This window comes from Xiphophorus couchianus, chromosome 6 (assembly GCF_001444195.1).
Source record: "Xiphophorus couchianus chromosome 6, X_couchianus-1.0, whole genome shotgun sequence".
Taxonomy (NCBI): Eukaryota; Metazoa; Chordata; class Actinopteri; order Cyprinodontiformes; family Poeciliidae; genus Xiphophorus; species Xiphophorus couchianus.
In genome coordinates, this window is record NC_040233.1 from 25,944,093 (window position 1) to 25,962,935 (window position 18,843).

At 37.7% G+C, this 18,843-nt stretch overlaps 1 protein-coding gene and 1 long non-coding RNA gene across 5 annotated transcripts in view; one reads left to right on the plus strand and one right to left on the minus strand.

Moving 5' to 3' along the window:
* Positions 1-18,843, minus strand: part of pard3ab (par-3 family cell polarity regulator alpha, b) — a 258,134-nt gene that overhangs the window by 146,268 nt on the left and 93,023 nt on the right. For all 4 annotated transcript variants that reach the window (XM_028019835.1, XM_028019834.1, XM_028019833.1 and 1 more), the window contains exons 4-5: positions 18,474-18,661; positions 18,259-18,402 (exon numbers count right to left, since the gene is read on the minus strand). In XM_028019835.1, coding sequence (XP_027875636.1) covers positions 18,259-18,402; positions 18,474-18,661 — 332 coding nt within the window. The remainder of the gene's footprint in view (positions 1-18,258; positions 18,403-18,473; positions 18,662-18,843) is intronic.
* On the plus strand, positions 5,465-18,598 carry LOC114146073 (uncharacterized). The gene is made up of 4 exons (XR_003595837.1): positions 5,465-5,966; positions 12,848-13,047; positions 18,277-18,381; positions 18,486-18,598. It is a non-coding gene; the product is annotated as an uncharacterized LOC114146073 (long non-coding RNA).

An 18,843-nucleotide genomic window follows, 5' to 3' on the forward strand; every position in this document is an offset into this window, starting at 1 on the left:
TGTTACGAGTTAAATACTTTGCTAATAAAACTAATAGTTTTTCATCAATATTAAGGATTTATTGATTTAAAACAAGCTCTTCTATGTTGCTGAAAAGTTACTTAAAGTTTGTTTTATCTTATTTCAAGAGTACCAAGATATTTTCAGTAGAAACTAGACAAAAAATACTGTAAAATTTTGTGTTTCTGAAGTGTTGAGCCATTTTCCATTTACTGGCAAATACCAGGAATTATATTTAAAATCTCCTGGTATTTGTGTTTTTAAATCTAAAAAGAAAAATGTATTTAACTATATATTTTCTCAAGCTGTCTGATGGATGAAATTAAACCTAAAAAGTATATTTCTTATACTAAGTGGGGTTGATGTCTCTGATAAATGGAGGAATGAAAGGTTGTAAACTTTACAAACTAAGAGATATTAGTTTGGATTCTAGTGAATGCGTATCGGATCGTGTCGGCCGATACCGAACCTCAGATATCGGTATCGGAAATGAAAATAGTGGATAATATTAGTTTCTCTGCTTTCTACGCCGTAAAGATGTACTTACTTCTACCTAATTTAGATGTTTTTCTTTTTCAGTGTGAGAATTTGCTACTGCAATTAAACAATCTTTACAGGGAATGCCAAGCAGTGTGGCAGATGCTGAGTTTTAATCTAGAAAGGGAATGAAGCAAAAACTGCTGCTGATTCAGGGTAATTATAAGTTTTAAGCTGCTTTGTTGCTGACGGACTCCTGAGTTTAGCAGCTGTGAATGACAAATGGAACAACAAACTCCAAGTGCTCCAACTTCTGGCTGAAAAGTCCAGCTGGAGACACTCGGAGAGACACGCCGCCATCAGGACGACGCCCACTCCCGAGGCAGATTGATGGCCGCTTTAATAATTCAGGGTTAATGGCGAGCAGAGCAGGCAGGTAGGCCGGGCTACGAGTGTTTTCCAGCCGAGTCATTGTTTGTTTCCTGGATGTGCAGGGGGAAGAAGGCAGAGCCGGGGGCTCATTAAAGATTAATGGGAGATCCATCGGGGCCTGTCCTTTCTTTCTCTCAGAGTAAATGAAGTGGTTCTGTGGACCTAAGGAAGAGACTCGGCGCAGTAATGAAGTGCTACCTGCTCCTCCTTTTCTTGCTACTTTGATCTTGCATGTGGATGCATGCAAGATCAAAACACATCCAGCTCTTTGAAAAACAAACAACTAGACAGGTGTAAAATATCACATAGACTCAGAATTAGTTTCTTGATTTGAAACTAATGGGAATAATAAATATTCTTTTCCTCAGACTCTACTGGGAATAATGGGATTGGACAATCAGCCCTTTGAAATAGTTGAAATTTAAAAATACTTGATTAATCCCAGATTAATGTATTACACAAGTTTCCTCAAAGAGTTGTGGTAGATTCTGATGTAGCAGTCTGTGTTACACTGACTCGGAAAAAGCTTCTGACTGAAGCTGTTGTTGTCTAGCAGTCTGATGAAGAGGAAGATCATGGTTTTGGCTGATATTGGGTGAAATAAGAACCCCATAAAATAAAATAAGTATATACATCGTCTTTTATTTCATTATTTATTTGGAATATGTTAATTATTATATATGTTATTATAAATAACATATATAATATATATAATTATTATAAATATTTAAATTACTTAATTTATTTTATAATTGGTGGAAAAACTCTGAAATACATTACGTAACATTACAAAATGAAATTATGAAATAGAGTATTTTCCATTAATTAACAGTATTTTTTATTCATAAATGTTGAAAAATAAATGTTTCTGAAATATGTAGTTTCGCAAGATAAAACACCATTAAGAAAAATGTTAAAAAATAAACACAGTTGTGATTGACAAAATAAGCTCCGCATTTGAAAAAACTCACATTTTTATGTAGTTTTTATTTCATGGGGCATATATTTATTTGATGGAGTATTTCTCAGTTATTTATATTTCTAATTATTCCATAAAATAAACTTAAACACCTTTATGAAATAAATAAAACTGACCAACTAGGCTCCCCCATTAATAGAAACAGTTTTATTTCATTTGGACATTTGTTTTGATGGAGTAGATTAATTGTTTTTACTAACAGTATTTCTTCATTTAATTTTCAATAAAACTCATAAATAAAAACTTGTGACTCAACTTTAACATCAGTGCGACCGATAACCTTAGAATTTGGAGTAAAAGCTGCAATCCCTCCAGTTCCACGCAAGAACTTTAAAAGTTTATATGAAATCCGTTCTGCTCAGAGAGAAAGAGTAAACACCGGTGTTTGGGTCAGAGAGTGTTTGACCCTTTCACAGAAAGCAACAAGAAACGACGACTCAAACACTCAACTCCCTGCAGGTGAGCACTTTGCTGATCTGACAGAGGAGCCTTTACATTTCCACTCAACCCTTACAGAAAGCACTCAAAGCTCATCAGAAGCTCCCTGAGTGGACGATAAAACATCGCCGCGCAAAACTTTAATTACTGGAAAAATCCTGAAAGTAAGAATAACCCAGAAGATGTCTGGAGTTTCATTCATTCATAGATGAGTGTTGTTGTTTTTATTTAGAAATATCTTTTGAAGGATTAAACAAATAAGGTGGACCTCATAACGTTTAAATCACGGAGAATAACTGGAATCTTCCAACGACGTTTGACGGATGTCGGCGCTCGACTCGCCACAAGACCGCAGCGCATCATTAACAGCAAGCGCTCCAATCCCTGCGCTAATTCAATTAGTCTCCCTGGAAGACAGTTTGATAATGAGATCCAGATGAGCGGACGGCGGCGTCAATAACCTGAGGACTCACCGGGCATCATCAGGGATTTCTCACACAGAACAGCGTTTCCCGTTCGGGTTTGAAGATTCAGCACTCTGTTCTCCAAAAGAGTTTACTATTCCTCCATGTTTTTACATTTGTAGGTTTCAAATGTTGGTCATTTTGGAATATAGTGACTAAATTCACAATAAAGTATAGTATGGCTCATCTTGTAACGAAGAACAAAGAGTTTGCTTCTGTAGTTCATCGACAAACTACAGGAGAATGCTGTCAACCAGTGCTGCGTTTTCATTCAAATGTGCGCAAAACTTGGCCAATATTCCGCTAATGGTGAAAAAACACAAGCTTGCAAATGCAGTGTTTCCATTAATTAAGACATTCAATTAAAATCCCAAATGAAAAGGTTTGTTCATTAAGTCATTAAAATCACGTCTTCCTGGTCTTCTTCATGGTTTGAGCCAGTAGAAACATCCAGTTGTTGATCATGCTGTCAATCATGCCTGTGTGACGTTCCCCAACATCTCTGCAGACCACAAACATACTGGACACAAACTGTTTAGACTGTTACCTTAAGATCGGCTCTACAGGGCACGGTTTTTAAAAACAAACAGTCGCCACACAGAAAGTTATTTCAGATTTTGTTCTTTCTACTGTTATATTTGAGACTGAATTTCATCAATAAAAAGGTTCGGGTGGATTCTCAACTTTAAACTTGTTGCGCGTCACCCTGGATTAAACTATTTTTTCACAGAGTCGCCTATAAAAAACAAGGATACAATCTCCTTGAATAATTTAAAAAGAACTTCAGTGATGTATGGCAGCTGCATCTGACTGCAGATGTAATATCTACTTCTAAAGATGTTCAATATCTAAGTGTGTACATGTAATTTGCCCCGTTTCAACTTGTACTCTGGCATTTCTTTCCCAAGACACTTGTTAAAGAGAATATTAATCTCAAATGTCACCATAAGTCATGATTTGACTTAAATGCAGACATTAAATATGTCAGGGAGAATTATGGAAGTCATAATGAACAAGAATCAACCCTATAAATATAAACTCTCAGGGTTAGGGTTAGGGTTAGTAATTTGGTTGGTGCTGTACCAAATTACAGCACCAACCAGCTGTGCGTGTGTACTAATTTTACTGTCTTTCATTTGGTAGCAACTTAATTTCAGCAACATTTTCTCAAAACAAGCTCTGCAGTCGACTCCTAAAGCCTCAGCAGTAATCTCAGCAATTTCTAAACTCAGTTTCAGTGTCGGCGTAGATCCCTCAAGGGTTTGGATCTCACTTTATTATACCAAACAGTTGAATCCTGCAGATGATACGGAGCAATGCATAAGAAAACAGATTTCTGTTCCGCAGAGTGCAGAGGAGATAAAGTGAGTGATGGGACAGAAAACAGAAAAAGCACAGAGACAGATAGAATGACAGACAGGGGGGCACAGGCAAAGACAAACTGCAACAAAGCTCATTCACAGGACGAAGAACGACAGGTGGGAGGCTTACAACTTCAAACGTGGAAAGATTCTCTGCTTTTTTTTAGTTTTAGAACAAAAGCTGCAGTTTAAAAATCAGCAAAAACAACGCAAGAAAGACTAGAAGCCGGCATCAGAATCTGAGCTAGGGAGGGATTTTGATATTGTCCTGTCAGACCGTCAGTTCCCGTAACAACACCAGAAAAAAAACAACTCGTAAAAGCACACTAGGTCATGAGGTCCGCACAGAGTAAAAAGTTTGTGGAGTCCAAAACACTCCATCTAGGTATAGTTAAATGAAAAATTATAGCTACAAAATATTTTTCTTTCACTGGCTTTTTAAAAATATATATAATAGTTTGTAGGACCACAAACATTTAACAATGTTTCTCAGACACACCAATTTATTAAATTTGGCTAAATACTGCAAGGATTTTGAAGAAAGATCTTTCTTGTAGAGAATAGACAGACCATTTTACTGACTTTTTTTCAGACCTTCATATTGGTGCTCGAGTACTTTTGACGATTTTGACAAAAAGTTTACACACCGATCATCTGAGGATAAAGATTGTGGTGAGAGAGAAATACTCTTGAAAATAAAATTTTAGTTTTTCTGATCAGTTGTTTCTGAAAAATGCATCCATGAAATTTAATGTTGAGCATCATGAAGCATTTCTAGTAGCATGACACATAATCAATATCAGTAGATATCACATCCAATACAACGATCAATAAGTTGACTGAACTTCCGATGCAGAACCGCACGGCATTCTGGGGAATGAAGGACTTTAGCCGCTCAGCTTCTAACAGCCAGATAAACAAGGCTGGTGGAATCAACTCAATCCCTCACACTTTGGTTACCTAGCAACTCACTCACACTTTGGTTACCTAGCAACAACCTGTTGAGTAACTTGTGCAGCAGCAGTTTAATGTTTAGACACCTGGCCTCATTAATGCTTAAAAATAAAAACACTACTCGCGTGTCGTGAAAAGAGAAAACGGGAAAAGCGGCTTGAGAGAAAATTTTGTATAAAATTGGGGATGACAGGTCACCAGTGTTGCAGTATTTTAGATATTTCAAAACAAAACACTAATCAATATTTATTGATATCAACTGATATGAAGCACAAACTGACAGGAAGAAAATATTTTAGGCAGAAACAAGAAATAAGTAGCTAAAAAAAAAAAAGAAAAAAGTTTGCTAACCAGAGTTTTTTGGTATAAAGATCTTTACCTATAACTAATGTTATGGCACTGGAGGCATTTTTACAGCTACCATAAACCCTCTGTGTGCATTTTAACCTGAAACAGACTCAATGTTCTCAGATTTATAGCAACAGCAGCTTCAGTGTCGAATTTCTGCTGCTGAATGTCGTTTCATCAGATGTAAGGGAGCGAGGAGCGGACCTGGGTGGGCTGCGGCTGCTCATGCAGCTTGTTGCAAGACGCACCATTTACCAGGATGGGATTCCCACCGGAGCTGCAGCTACGGAGCGAAATGAGAGGTGAGGCCGGCTAAACTGAGACGAGGAGGCCAACAGCGACGGCAAACCTCACACACCGAGGACGAGATGTCATAATGAAGGCCGTTGTTGTGAATGACTCCAGCAATGGCCGCTGCATAGAAAGAGAATGTTTCTCTAAATAAACGGCTTCTTGAGATGTTTACTTCAGTTTGCAGCAGAAAACAATAAACGGAAGCGAAGATCTGACGAGGTAAATCGATAATTTACATTTTCGCTGCTTGTTCTTCAGTCCATTCAGAGCTATAATGTCACTTTCCTCTTATAATACCAGCTCTTTCCAAATGAGATAGGGGCGCTAGAGAGCAAAGTGAAGGAGAAAAGTGTTTATTAAAAGGTTTACATACAAAATAAAGCAAAAAATAATAAAACATCTTATTAATTTAATCCTAATTTTACACAAACCAGCTTTTTGGAAGCGTGTTCATGGCAGGATAACTGATGTAAAAATGACATCAAGATGTATGTAGGTATAAAAATCATCCTGTGCAACATGCCTTTCTCGTAAAGGACATAAAACTGTCCAGCCTGATCCAACACACACATTCAGGTTGCTTTTTTCCCTTTAACTGCATGCTGAAGCATTTAACTGCTGTCACAATAAAAACAAGACTGCAGTTAGAGCGTCAACAGCATGTCCGCTCTGTCAACAGATTTTATACTTGATGCAGCAGCTAAATGTTTTTTAAAGTTAGCAGGACATTGATGATTTGTGCAAATGCAAAGGAGCATCTCACACAGTGGTGGGATTATGGGAAGGACTTTACGTTAACTGGTTCAGATTATGTGAACATAAAATAAAAAGACTTTAGGATTTCTGTAGTTGCTTTTAGTCAATTTTAGTCTCGCAATTTTTCATGTTAATGCATGATTGTAATTTTATTGTGAATTTTCTGTAAAAATGGTAAAAAAATATCAGATTTAAGTGATTTAAATTCACTCCCAAAAGCAATTATGAACAAAGGAGGGAACAGGATCCAAATAGAACTACTTCAACATATTTTATTCAAGTGAAAATAAAAGGTACCTGCCCAAGAAATTAACTGATATAAGAGTAAAAAAGCTACTAAAGTCCAGAGTAACTAATCAAAACATCAATTATATAATATAAAAAAACTGCATCATCAAATGGACCAAAATATAAAGTTGCGTGAATATTTTTTGTGCTTTAAAGATCAAAATATCAAAAAGATCAAAAATAATTGATAAGAAAAAAAATTCTAAATCAGTTTCTTTCAATAAAAAACTGATCAAAAGTGCAGGTGTGTGTGTGTGTGTGTGTGTGTGTGTGTGTGTGGTGGATTTGGTTAAAAAACTGTTCTTCATTCAGCGGGGCCAGAAAGAGTAGCGATACTTTGTAGTAAAATTACATAAGTGAAAGTAAAAACTACTCCTGAGAGTAATTTTTTTCCAATAAGTTACTCAAGTAAATGCAACTATTTACCACCGAACTCTGATTGTGAATCTCTAACACAACTTCCATGATTCTGGACTGAAGGAGGAAACTGGAGTGCCTGGAGAAAACCCAAACATGCACAGGGAAGAACTGCATTAGCTCTGAAACCAAACATGTAGAGTATTTTTATGTTGCAGATGGAGAATTGTGCATTTCTTCCAGTGGGCAGGATCTTCTCTGCTCACCAGACTTTTAATAATCTGCGGCGTTCCTGTTCTGTCGTATCGTCTCCTCTGATCACAGCCGCTGTTGTCATCCGCTTCATCCCGTTTTTGATCGTTTTATAAACCGCTGATAAACTCTCTTGTTCATAAACCCGCAGAGCGCAGCGGCTTTACATATCTGAGATTTTCATCTCTGATTTGTCGCTTTGCTGTGCGCAACTCTGAACCTTCAGAAGCCTCAACAGGTGGATTTCGTTTCTGCAAACACCTGCCATCTGTCCAACCCGAGCAAGCCGCTCTTCTGGCGTAATTAGACTTGGGTAGCAGGTGACGAACACGTCGTTTTATAGCTGTGCAGGTTTCTGTAGCCGGAGAAGCCCCTCAGGTGAACGTTTCACCCTGGAGACGAAGAGAGCCGTCTTTCATCTCTCTGCTCCATGTTTCCCCATCGTGTCCCTCCCAGCTGGAGGGGAAGCGCGCTCCCAGAGATCTCCAAAGATCAAATGTGATAAGGAGAAGAAAAGCTCAGAGAGAAAGAAAAATGAGGGGAGTAACATAAAGAGGTGGAGATTTACCGGTTTTGGGGCAAAGCTTTATTCTTAAATTGTAAAAATTCACACAAAGATTGTCTAATTATAAAAATTAAACTTTAGATTTGAAGAAGACAATACTTAAATTAAATCAGAGTTCACACTTTTCCAACAGTAAGTTTTCAAACTTTTCCAGCGCCTCATTTTGGTGTTAAAAACAATTCAAATTAACTAAAAAAGACTGAATAAATTCAATAATATATGATATAATTTATTACTCTTACTAATACTTATTAGTGGTAGTATCCTACATTATACAGCTGGGAAAAGTCTAACTAAAATATAATGAAGTCTTGAAATGTCTCACAGACAACATACAGAACAAAACACTAATTAAACAAAAAGATCCACCAATTTCAATAATGTTTGATATATAAGACGATCAATAAGTAATTGAGCCATTAGGAATAATATATATTCATTACATTGAAACAATCCAAACTAATCCTATTAAGGTAAATAACTTTCCACATAAAATGCTCAAACACACTATACAAAAAAATTTACAAAAATAAAATCCCTAAAAAACATTATAAATATGTTTTCAGGCTTTTAGCAAATATAAATAATTTTGGGAATTTAAACTGACCAAAAACAAGGAAATTTTAGTCAGATTTAACTTCAGGCAGGGAGGAAAAATGTGTTATGTGTTGTTAGGTGTATGAAAATATTTGGTTTCAACTATAAATGTTTTCCAAATTTTAGCTATTATCCAAATGTTAGATTGCACTTGATTACAAATCTGTGTAGTTTGGATATCAAGCACCTTCAAGGACTTTAAACAGAAATCAAGGACTTTCTAAACCTTGAAAACGCCTAATTGAAATTCAAGCATTTTCAAATCATTTCACGCCTGCGTACAAACCTTGAATCTCCTCCTCTAAATGTTCTCTCTGCCTGTTTCCCCTTTTTCAGAGAGAAACTCACCATAAACTGTTAAAGAAAAAATACGATTTGACATAGAAATCAGGTTGAGATGGGATGTCAGCTGGTCTGGCAGCAACTTCAGATGACAAAGAGATTTTCTTTTTATTTACCTTCTCTCTCAACACAGAAGAAAAAAGGTTGATAGCATCCAGGACTCTGGATGATTTAGAGAAATCACCAAAGTTACAGAGACAGCTGAGCAGAAGAGGGACTGATGACAGTTTGAGAGTGTAAAATGGACACAGTTCGATTTAGAGTGCAATAAGATTATCCCTCATAAAAATTTATTTTATTGCGTTAGTGCCCAGGAAGCAGAAGAAGCATGTCTGACAAACATATTTTAGGAAATATTTACGGTGCACAATAATCAATTCAGTATTTACATATGTTTTTGTGGAAATGTGACTCCAAATTATTTGTGGAACGGTATGTCTATTCTGACCCACAATCCTCACTTTGTCCACTAACGTTTTTGAGCTAAAAACTCAAAAAGAAGAAAACGCCGACTTTATACCCAATTGTGGAGCAACATGGCTAATCTCTGCTGACACTGAGTAAAGGCTGCCTGGTGGCAAAAAATGGCGCTAGGCCCTCAGCTAGCTCATTAAGCATGCTGCTGTCCAGTGGCAGAAAGCGTGGGAATTGTAGCAAGCGCTACGCTAGCTACTGTGAAATCACAAATGTGCGTACAGTGCGCGGTACGGGCGAGTCTTTATTGTATCGTTTAACGTTCATAATGAAACATTTCTTATAAGAATTTCAGCTAAAAAACAAACCTGACAGTCTGATCAGAAATGTTATCTTTGCTACTTTCTCCACTGTTTGTCCTACAACAGCCTCAATAAATATCATTAAGTACAAAATATTGTATTTACTGTGTGCAGTTTAGTGATGAAAATAGAACAATTTTTAGTAAATGAAGAAGCGTATTGTAAATGGGAATGTTTTTCAGGGGAAAATGTGCTTGTGGCGCCACAGAGTTGCATAAAAATAGGAAATAAATGGGCTTTTTAATCATAATCTTTATCAATAGTACCATAAAATATTGCGATAAAATTCTAAGTTTTATTGCACGGCTCTAAAAAGTGTTAGATAACCAACTGGCCAAAATATCTAATCGATTCACTTGGTTTTCTTAATTGATATTGATCGTAATGCATCTGTAGCCTGAAGCATGTTTGATAAATTAGATCACTACTGGTTTCAGGTCTGAACTCTTGATTGCTTATTTTTGCAACATGCAGAAGCCACTTCATTAAGTTCAGAGAGTCTAAAAACCTTTAACTCCGCCTCGTATGCCAGCCACACGGTTTCTAAACATGCAGCCTGGACAAAAAGAACACAATTACTGATAGGTGCTACTAAATTACATCTGATGACGGAATATCAAAGGCAGAGAGTGAAGATTATTGGAGGTGAGACGAAAGAGGAAAGCAGAGGAGTAAGGTGAGACAATGAGAGAAGATATAATAATCTAATGTGAAGCCTGGAAACGGAGCGGTGAGTAAGAAAAAAGCTGTTAGGTGTGAGACACAACAATAAGGTTCACAATACAGATGGAAAAGTGAGAAGAGAGTCAGACTAAAGGCTCATTATAACAAGGTGACTGTAGATTAACACTGAAATGTTCAGACATCTGCAAACACAAACACACACCTACAGCATTTATCTGTGCATCCATTCACACACCACCAGCATATAGTACAAACAGAAGAGAAAACACACTCACACACACACACACCTACAGACACACCAACCTGCAGGACTTCAGTAGCAGCTCCACAGCAGCACCTGCTGGCCATTCGCTCTGCACCTACACACACCCTGCCGCCGTGAAACGCCGCAGAGCTTCACTTTCATCCATCTAACATCCAAACACACAACATGCACAGCAGAAACACACTCACAGCACACAGATCCGGTCTGAGCATGCCGGTTTTCCTGTGCATTATGCATGCACATTCAGGTGAGCGTTCACACAGTCTGAAGTGATTTATGAGCATATGGCTCAGGCCGGCATGATTCATCCCTCTAAAGCTGCAGCGTGCACCTGAGGGACTCAACCCTCCGCCGCACGTACGCGCTGCACACAAACTTGTTAGTGTGCAGGCAGAGCCGAGCTGTAAGATGTTTGTAGCAGACGCTTCCAGTGTAACTTTGTGCTCTGTGTACTTCAGCACTCCCGCATTGAAATGATGCATTTATTTTACGCATCAGGTCTGGAGGTGTCTGAGTGGAGTGTGTGCAGATGTTTCCACAAAGCCGTGAGGGATAACGCTGATCCTCTGCAGGCTAATAACCGAGGACGCAGCAGCAGCCGTGCAAACAAAAACTGAATCAAATTTAGCTCTTCTGCTAACATCCCAGAGTGAGAAACAAACTCATTGTTTGTTACAGCTGGTAGAGAATTAGTTTAACCTTCACCTGGGGATCAGCAAAATTAGGTGATGGCAAAGACAGTCTGAAAAGAACTGGAGTTTGAAGGTGATACTGCAGGCAGAATGGATGTTTTAGATCCTTATTCTGATCTTTTTTTTTTTTGACATTGTATGTCTGCTGCTTACGGAAACAACCTGAAGTGTTTTCACACCTCATGGTCCTGTAGACTCGATTTCGGGGGCCAAAACGGCAACATTTGTTTCATTTTCAGCTGGTGCTGTTCTCTTTCACACTGCACTGCATCAAACAAACTAAACCCTTTTAAAAATCTGCTCCCCCCCTCACCTGTGGGGGCGCTGCACCACTGAAAAAAGCGACACAAAAACCTCTGGAAAAGACCCTGAGTGCAACTTCCTTCCTCACAAAATGTAAACAAAAATGGAGTGGCATCAGATTTTAGAAGTTGTAGGATTTCTATTTTGTCTTTGGTAAAAGACCACGAGCCATTTCTCCTGCTAGCGCTAGACTCGCGCAATTGATTTTGTGTATTTACCCAGAATGCCCTGTGTTTTAGTCCATTTCTTGGTTTTGGAGCGGTCTTTGGCCTGATTGGCATTCACATATATATTCGAACCGAACCGAGACCGAGGTTTTTGCAGATGGACCAGAGTTTGCTTTATTAGTCCACATCAGAGTTTCATTACATATTCACACCTCCGCAAACGATCTGGACTTTCAAGACAAACAAACTGGTTGGATTAAAGCGAACTAAACAGGGCTGGTGTGAACCCTAAAAGAAGTGTGACGTCCGATATGATGATGGCCGAACAAAAATGTAGGTGTAATGTTTTGATGGAGGTGTTGGGAATAGTATGTATTTTTTTATGTTTTTCTATTTTCGTTTAGATTCATGAACCAAAGTTGAGCAGAAAAATGCATCAAACTTCAAACTTTTCCAGAATTTTCATTCCGTGTTGGAACAGGATATGGACTTTACTGTAATCACTGCAGAAAACCCAAACATAAACTTCTCATTCAAAGGCATTACAGAATGAAACAAACTCTTCGTGATATTAGACTCTTTTCTTAACTTTCTTAATCTGGTGAAAGCATCTTTTATTAATGATCTTTGCATATTTTCCCAGTTTTAAATAAACTATTAAACTAAACTTGGACTATCAGCAGTAAACGTCTGTTTCTACCAATTTCCCCTCCAGAACCAAACATGGAGATGCAGCATTCAGCTTCTATGCACCACAAATCTGGAACAAACGCCCAGAAAACTGGAAAACAGCTGAAACACAGAGTTCCTTTAAATCAGAACTAAAAACTCACTTGTTTTGCTTTTGAACCATTATAAATGGAGTTTGAGTAACATATTTGATGTGTATTGATGACGGCACAAAATGTGATGTTTGTTACTGGTTTCTGTTTTTATGATGCAAAGCACTTTGAACTGACTTGTTGCTGAAATGTGTTGTACAAATAAACTTGATTGATTGATTGATTGATGAAAGCTGAGCTCTTCAGCTTTAATCTCCACTTTATTTCGTTGCAGCATCTCCACTGGAGGTCTCAGACGAACACAAAGAGCATCAAACAAAGGCATAAATTGGCAATTTAAAACAAAAAGCTTCAACAAAAAGCTCCGCTAACCGAGCGAGGAGATTTTCAAAAAGCAGCAGAGTGGATGTAACAAACACAAGCCGACACGCTGTGACACTTGGAATCCGCAGAGACCGCCGTTCGCCCGCAGAGGTGAGGACTGAAGGCTGACCCTGACAGCGCGCCACACGTGTGTGTGTGTGCGTCGGCGCGCGCGTGTGTGTGTGTGTGTGATTGCTGCAGGTTCAGCTCACTGACACCGCAGGAGGCTGGCTCGCCGGCTTTTTGCCTCTTCCTCTGTAATTGGTTGATTTGCAATGCAGTCGAAGACTTCTTGGATTTTTTTTGACATATGAAATCGTAAACACACACACACGCCCCACACACACACGCCCCCCCCCCACACACACACACCGATGCAGAAAAGACTCCATGATACAAACAAAAACACACACACAGCAGAGGAGGCCTGCTTTCTTTTTTTTTTGCAGCCGCTACACCTTCAACCAGCTTTCGTTAATACACACTCGACTGACAGCTCCCTCCCTTGTTGCCATGGCGACCCCCAACCTGTTGCCAACTGGTAGCTTCAGGAGCCTGGAACGGGGCTCCAAACCTTTGCGGTTCCCCTCTTCTTCATTTTTCCCCCCCTCCATCTCCGTACGTGTCGGCGCACGCGTCGCCACTCCGGATCCATCCATTTGGACGCGGACCGAGCCGAACTCGCGGCATTCTTCATTACGCGAGCCTCCGTTCTGAAAGCGGCCAGCTCTGTGTTATTTATTCTGGGAAGATCAGATGGAGCCAACTCCAGGAAATTGCTTCGCCTAATTCATCATTCCCAAGCCGCTCTGTTCTAATTAAAATCACTGGGTATTCTATTCTCGGCGTCTGATTCTTCTTCCACTTACTATTATAATTTGTCTTGATAAAGGTTTCCGACGCTGCAGGATAAAAAGGCTCTCTTGGCTTATTTGTGCCAAATATTTTCAGTGTGACTGTTGTGTGAAAGGTCAATAAAAATAATCAGAAACTGGTTTCACTAGGAGAATTTTCTTCAGATTTACCCTTTTTTCACCACAACCTGCGGCTCCTGACTCGCATGTGGGTAATATTACAAGTAATGTTTTTACAGCTGTTCTTAATTTATGTGCTTTACATCATTCTCCATTCCACAAACAAAAAGCTAAATTGTATGTCAATTTTAAATCCTAAAAATATAAATAAAATTGTGCTTCTTTAAAAATAACACATTTCCTAAGTTTTACATTGTCTTTTTTTTAAATAGTTGTGTGACATTTGCAGCTGGAAATGAGTTTTATTTGGCTGGTTTAAAAGCATAAATGATTCCTTAGGTCGTAAAAGCTGCAAACCCATCACTTAAATGAACTGTTTTCTTCAAGTTCTGTTCAAAATGGTCTTCCTGAACCATAAGGCTGGTGAAAATTAACTATTTCACCCAGGTGTAGTCACAAGAGAGCCGGACTTCTCAAACAAAAACATAAATTTCCCCATAGTAAGATAAAATATACAAAAAATAATTTCAATTCAATTTATCAATCACAGTTTTACTGATTTATTTCAAGATTTAAACATTTATGTATTTACATCATTGAGGTGTTTTAATTAAGTTTCTAGTGCAAATATTTTGAAATAAGATTAAAAAAACTTAAAAGTAACTTTGCAGCAAAATAAATAAGCTTCTTCATTAGTTGATCATAAATTTATGAAGATATAGATGTAAAAGAACTAGTTTCATTGGCTGATTTTTTTCACTTAAAACAGGAAAAATATTTTGTTGCAAGTGAAAAAAATCTGCCAGTAAAACCAGCACTTTTTTATCTATATACAAGAATTATTTACTTAAAACAAATTTACTTTTAAGTTAGTTTTGTCTTATTTCAAGTGTTATAATATACTTTCCCTAGAATCTAGACTAAAGGTTCTTGGTAAGATGTTGTGTCTTTTCAGTATTTCATGGACTTTTGTTCTGTTGTTTTATGTGATTAATCTGGACCGGCACCAGCGCGGTTCTCGTCATCCGGCCGAGTTGTAACATCCTTCCAGGAACGAAGTGAGCTTCTCAATCAGAGACGTTAAACACTTACAGCAGACTGGAAGACTGGGCAGCCTGAGACGCTGTAATCCAACACCAAACATATACATAACTTATGTAATGTGCTCACTTTCCATCTTTACATTTAGTTTCCAAGAAGCCAGAGTTTATTTTTTAGTCCAGTAGAAAAAAAGTTTGTCAGGCGTCTTGAACACCCAGTAACTTATTGTCTGAGAAATATTTTTTATATATACCAATTTTTTAAATTCCTCTAATTAATTTATATCTCTAAATTACCCAGACATGGAAAAGTCATTAAAACTAAAAGACTGAACCAAAAACCGTAGAAAAAAAATGTTAAACTGGATTTTTGGGCTTGTTGTAACCAATAATCTGATCCATTCATTGGTAATTTTTTATAGTTTCAACTAAACACAAACAGTTTGAAAGAAAGAAAATAAATATTTGTGTTGGTCAGGGTCCGACAGATTCATAATTTTTGTATATTTTTCTATTTATTTAAGCTTTAATGATACTATTTTGATTTCTTTAAAACAAGCATTTAATTTTTTACTAATTTGTCTTCATATTCAGCTCAAAAACACTTTATTAATCCTGAAGAAAATAAATGTTTCGACTCAAGAATAGTTGTGGATGATGATGGGATCCTCCAGTAGCAGTCAGTATTGCAGTAAACCTGAAGAGGCCTCTGACTGAAGATTGTTGCTGTGTTACAATTTAATGATTATAACGACATGCTAACAACTCAATATTCTGGGCCAGAGATGATATTTCACAGCAACACGTCCTGGATGACAGAAACAAGTTCTGACTAGCTCTGCTAATCCACTTCGTTTGCTTTTGTCGCTTTTCTTTAAATCTCGGTTCGAAAGCCAGGCAGAGAAACGTTGGAGTAGGGGATATGATGTTTTGAACTTCCTCCTTTTCTCTAGCAACGACTCAACGGGAAAAATAAACAAAAATCTACTGAAAAGGACAAATCAGAGACGAAGAAGCAGAGCTACTCCAACGTGCTGCAATTCTAGAGATATGTACTTAAAATCCCCACTTTTACCATAATCGCAACACATTTTTCAAAAATATTGTTCCACGTTACTCATAATGAGCGTCTACTGCAGAAAAACTCCATCCAAAAAGCTGTAACTAGCTTTAGCCAAAGTAATTAGCATGTAGCTAAATAAATGGCCAATGGAATTTAATAACGGATTCTACATTTCACTTTGAAAAAGTAATTTCAATCAAATTTATTTGTACAGCATATTTCACCAACAAAGTGCTTTCTATCATAAAAATACAGAAATAAAAAGTAAAAACAACATAATTGAGAAACTAGTAAACATTAAACTTTGACGCACGCCATCAACACACATCAACATATGTTCCATCTGTTACGGTTTTCAAAAGCAACTTTAAACAGGTGGGTTCGTAGCCTGGATTTAAAGGAACTCCGTGTTCCAGCTGTTTTGCAGTTTTCTGGAACTTTGATTCAGATTTGTGACAGCAAACGAAAAACTGGGAGAAAGAAAAAGTTTCTTTCACTGTGAACTCAAGTCAAGCAGATTCATACAGTCACACAGAGAAAAGGATAAAACAACAGATGAATGTCATGATGAGCGCTCGGGTTCTCAGAGCGACGGGTGGCTGAGTGTGGATGGGTTCGAGGAAAAAGTCTGATGGACTTCTTAAAGCTATTAATACTAACGACATTCCTGCAGTGAGCTGCGCCTTTTAACCCCCGTCTTACTGAAACATGGAGGAAAACCGATTAGCAAAACGCTTCAGATAGATGGAGAAAATCTAAACCCGCTGTGGGAAATACTATTTAAACATGGAGGAAACAGATACATAAAATACCTAAATGGATAAATCAGCATGTATGCACAAAAACAAGCCACATCCATAATTATCTACGTACCTTTCACTGTAAAGATGTGACTGAATAAATAACGGTTTCCTGACCAACGGAGCCGTGAAAACATGAAACAGTGGTCGGTTTACGGCTTTGTGGTTTATAGTTACACGACTCGGTAAGCTTAAGTACTTTTTCACCAAAATGAAAACTTCACACTCGGCTTATTAAAACACATCCTAAGCTAAACCGGCGCCTCATTCATGTCTGTTAGCCACAATTAATCAGGTTTTCACAATGTTGTTGGTTTAACCCGACGGTGTCCAAACTATCAACCACAGGAGCCAACAAAGTAAAATATTAGTTCATTTTAATTAATGACAGGTTTTAACACAATCAAAATGTTAATGCAGGCAGGTGCATTTCTTATTATTTTTAATATAAATCTGACATCAATCGACATCCCATTTCAAAAAACGATCTGATCTCTCAAACTGTTGTTGAGTTCATATCTCTATTCATCACATAATTTAGCAAGAAAAAATCTTTTTTAATTGAAAATATTTGTCAATATATGGTTTTTGATTATAAAAACCATATATTCATGTAATTTTATGAATTACAGTTCATAAAATTAACTTGATCAAAAATGTTAATAGAGTCCTAGCACTATTTTTTTTACAATAGAAATAGTAGAAAGTTATTTTATTGTGATTTTATTCTTACTTTCACCTTTTCAAAAATAAACTCAACATATTATATTTTAATGAAATTAAGAGAGTTGTCATATTTTCGTACATTAAGGATTTGTGAATCACTGCAAAGACAAAACATAACGAGGGTCATATTAAAACAAAGTCGCACCATTTCCTCATTTTTAGAGATTGAAATATTTTCTATTTTTGTTGTACGTAATTTGGTTTTTTCAAGCAATAAGAACAGAATACATATTAATATTAATTCCCAGTTATGACAATTAACTGTTTTTGGAATTCTTCATGACAAGATTTTCACTGATAATGCGATTTCCACAATTGAAAGTCTCATTGTCAGTGAAAATCTTGTCATAAAAAATTCCAAAAACAGTTAATTGTCATAACTGGAAATGAAGCCTAGGTGGCAAATTAAATCATTCCAAGTGTCACCACATGATGTCAGTCATGTTGGGGTCTGGACTTTGACTAGACCATTGCAAAACCCTTGTTTATTTTCTTTTTCAGCCATTCTGCAGTAGTTTTGATGCTGGGTTTGGGATCACTGGCAACTTGATGCATCACATCCAAACGTTTCCGCTGTGATCTCATCTGTCCAGACGTTTTGGTCAAGAAAAATTTACCCACTTCTCAAAAATAAAAATAAAAACTATGCAGATTTGAATTAACGTAGGGATTTTTAAAAGTTTTTTTTGTTTGGTGGGTGCTTGGATGTGTTTGCTCACCTGCTCTTGTTTTTCCAGCCAGCGGTCCACCATGGGGTGGTTGGCGCTCAGTGACGACCTGGCCGTGTCTCTCTGAAACTCTCTCTGATTGGACCAGGTCCCTGCGTCCCTTGGCAGGCTGCGGTACGTGTCCAAACCTTTGCTCTACACAGAAAAGAAAAGTTTTACCCCTAAAGTAGATGTGATTTATAGCAAGTCATCAGTTTAACACCCACCTTCCTCTCTAGGCTGTTTGTGCCCGAGGAATGGCGAGCCTTCAGGAAGCCGGCAGTGGTGGACCAGCGAGTCGGGTTCTTCCTGGATGGAGGCTCTTCGGTTTGGACCCGCAACTCCGAGGCGCTGAATGGCCCGTTGATGGTGATCAGGGCGGGGTCACTGCTGCGCCGGACGTGGAGAGGCATATCTGAAAAACAAGCAAAGATACGAAGTTAAATACATACTGGAGAAGTTAAATAACTCATTTTAATCAGTGCAGCGGAAAACAAAAGTGTTCATGAAAAAACTATTTTTTCCTGCCGTCTTAAAGCTGCAATATGCAACTTTTTAAAAATGTATACATTTTTTTACATATTTGTTGAAAACGTC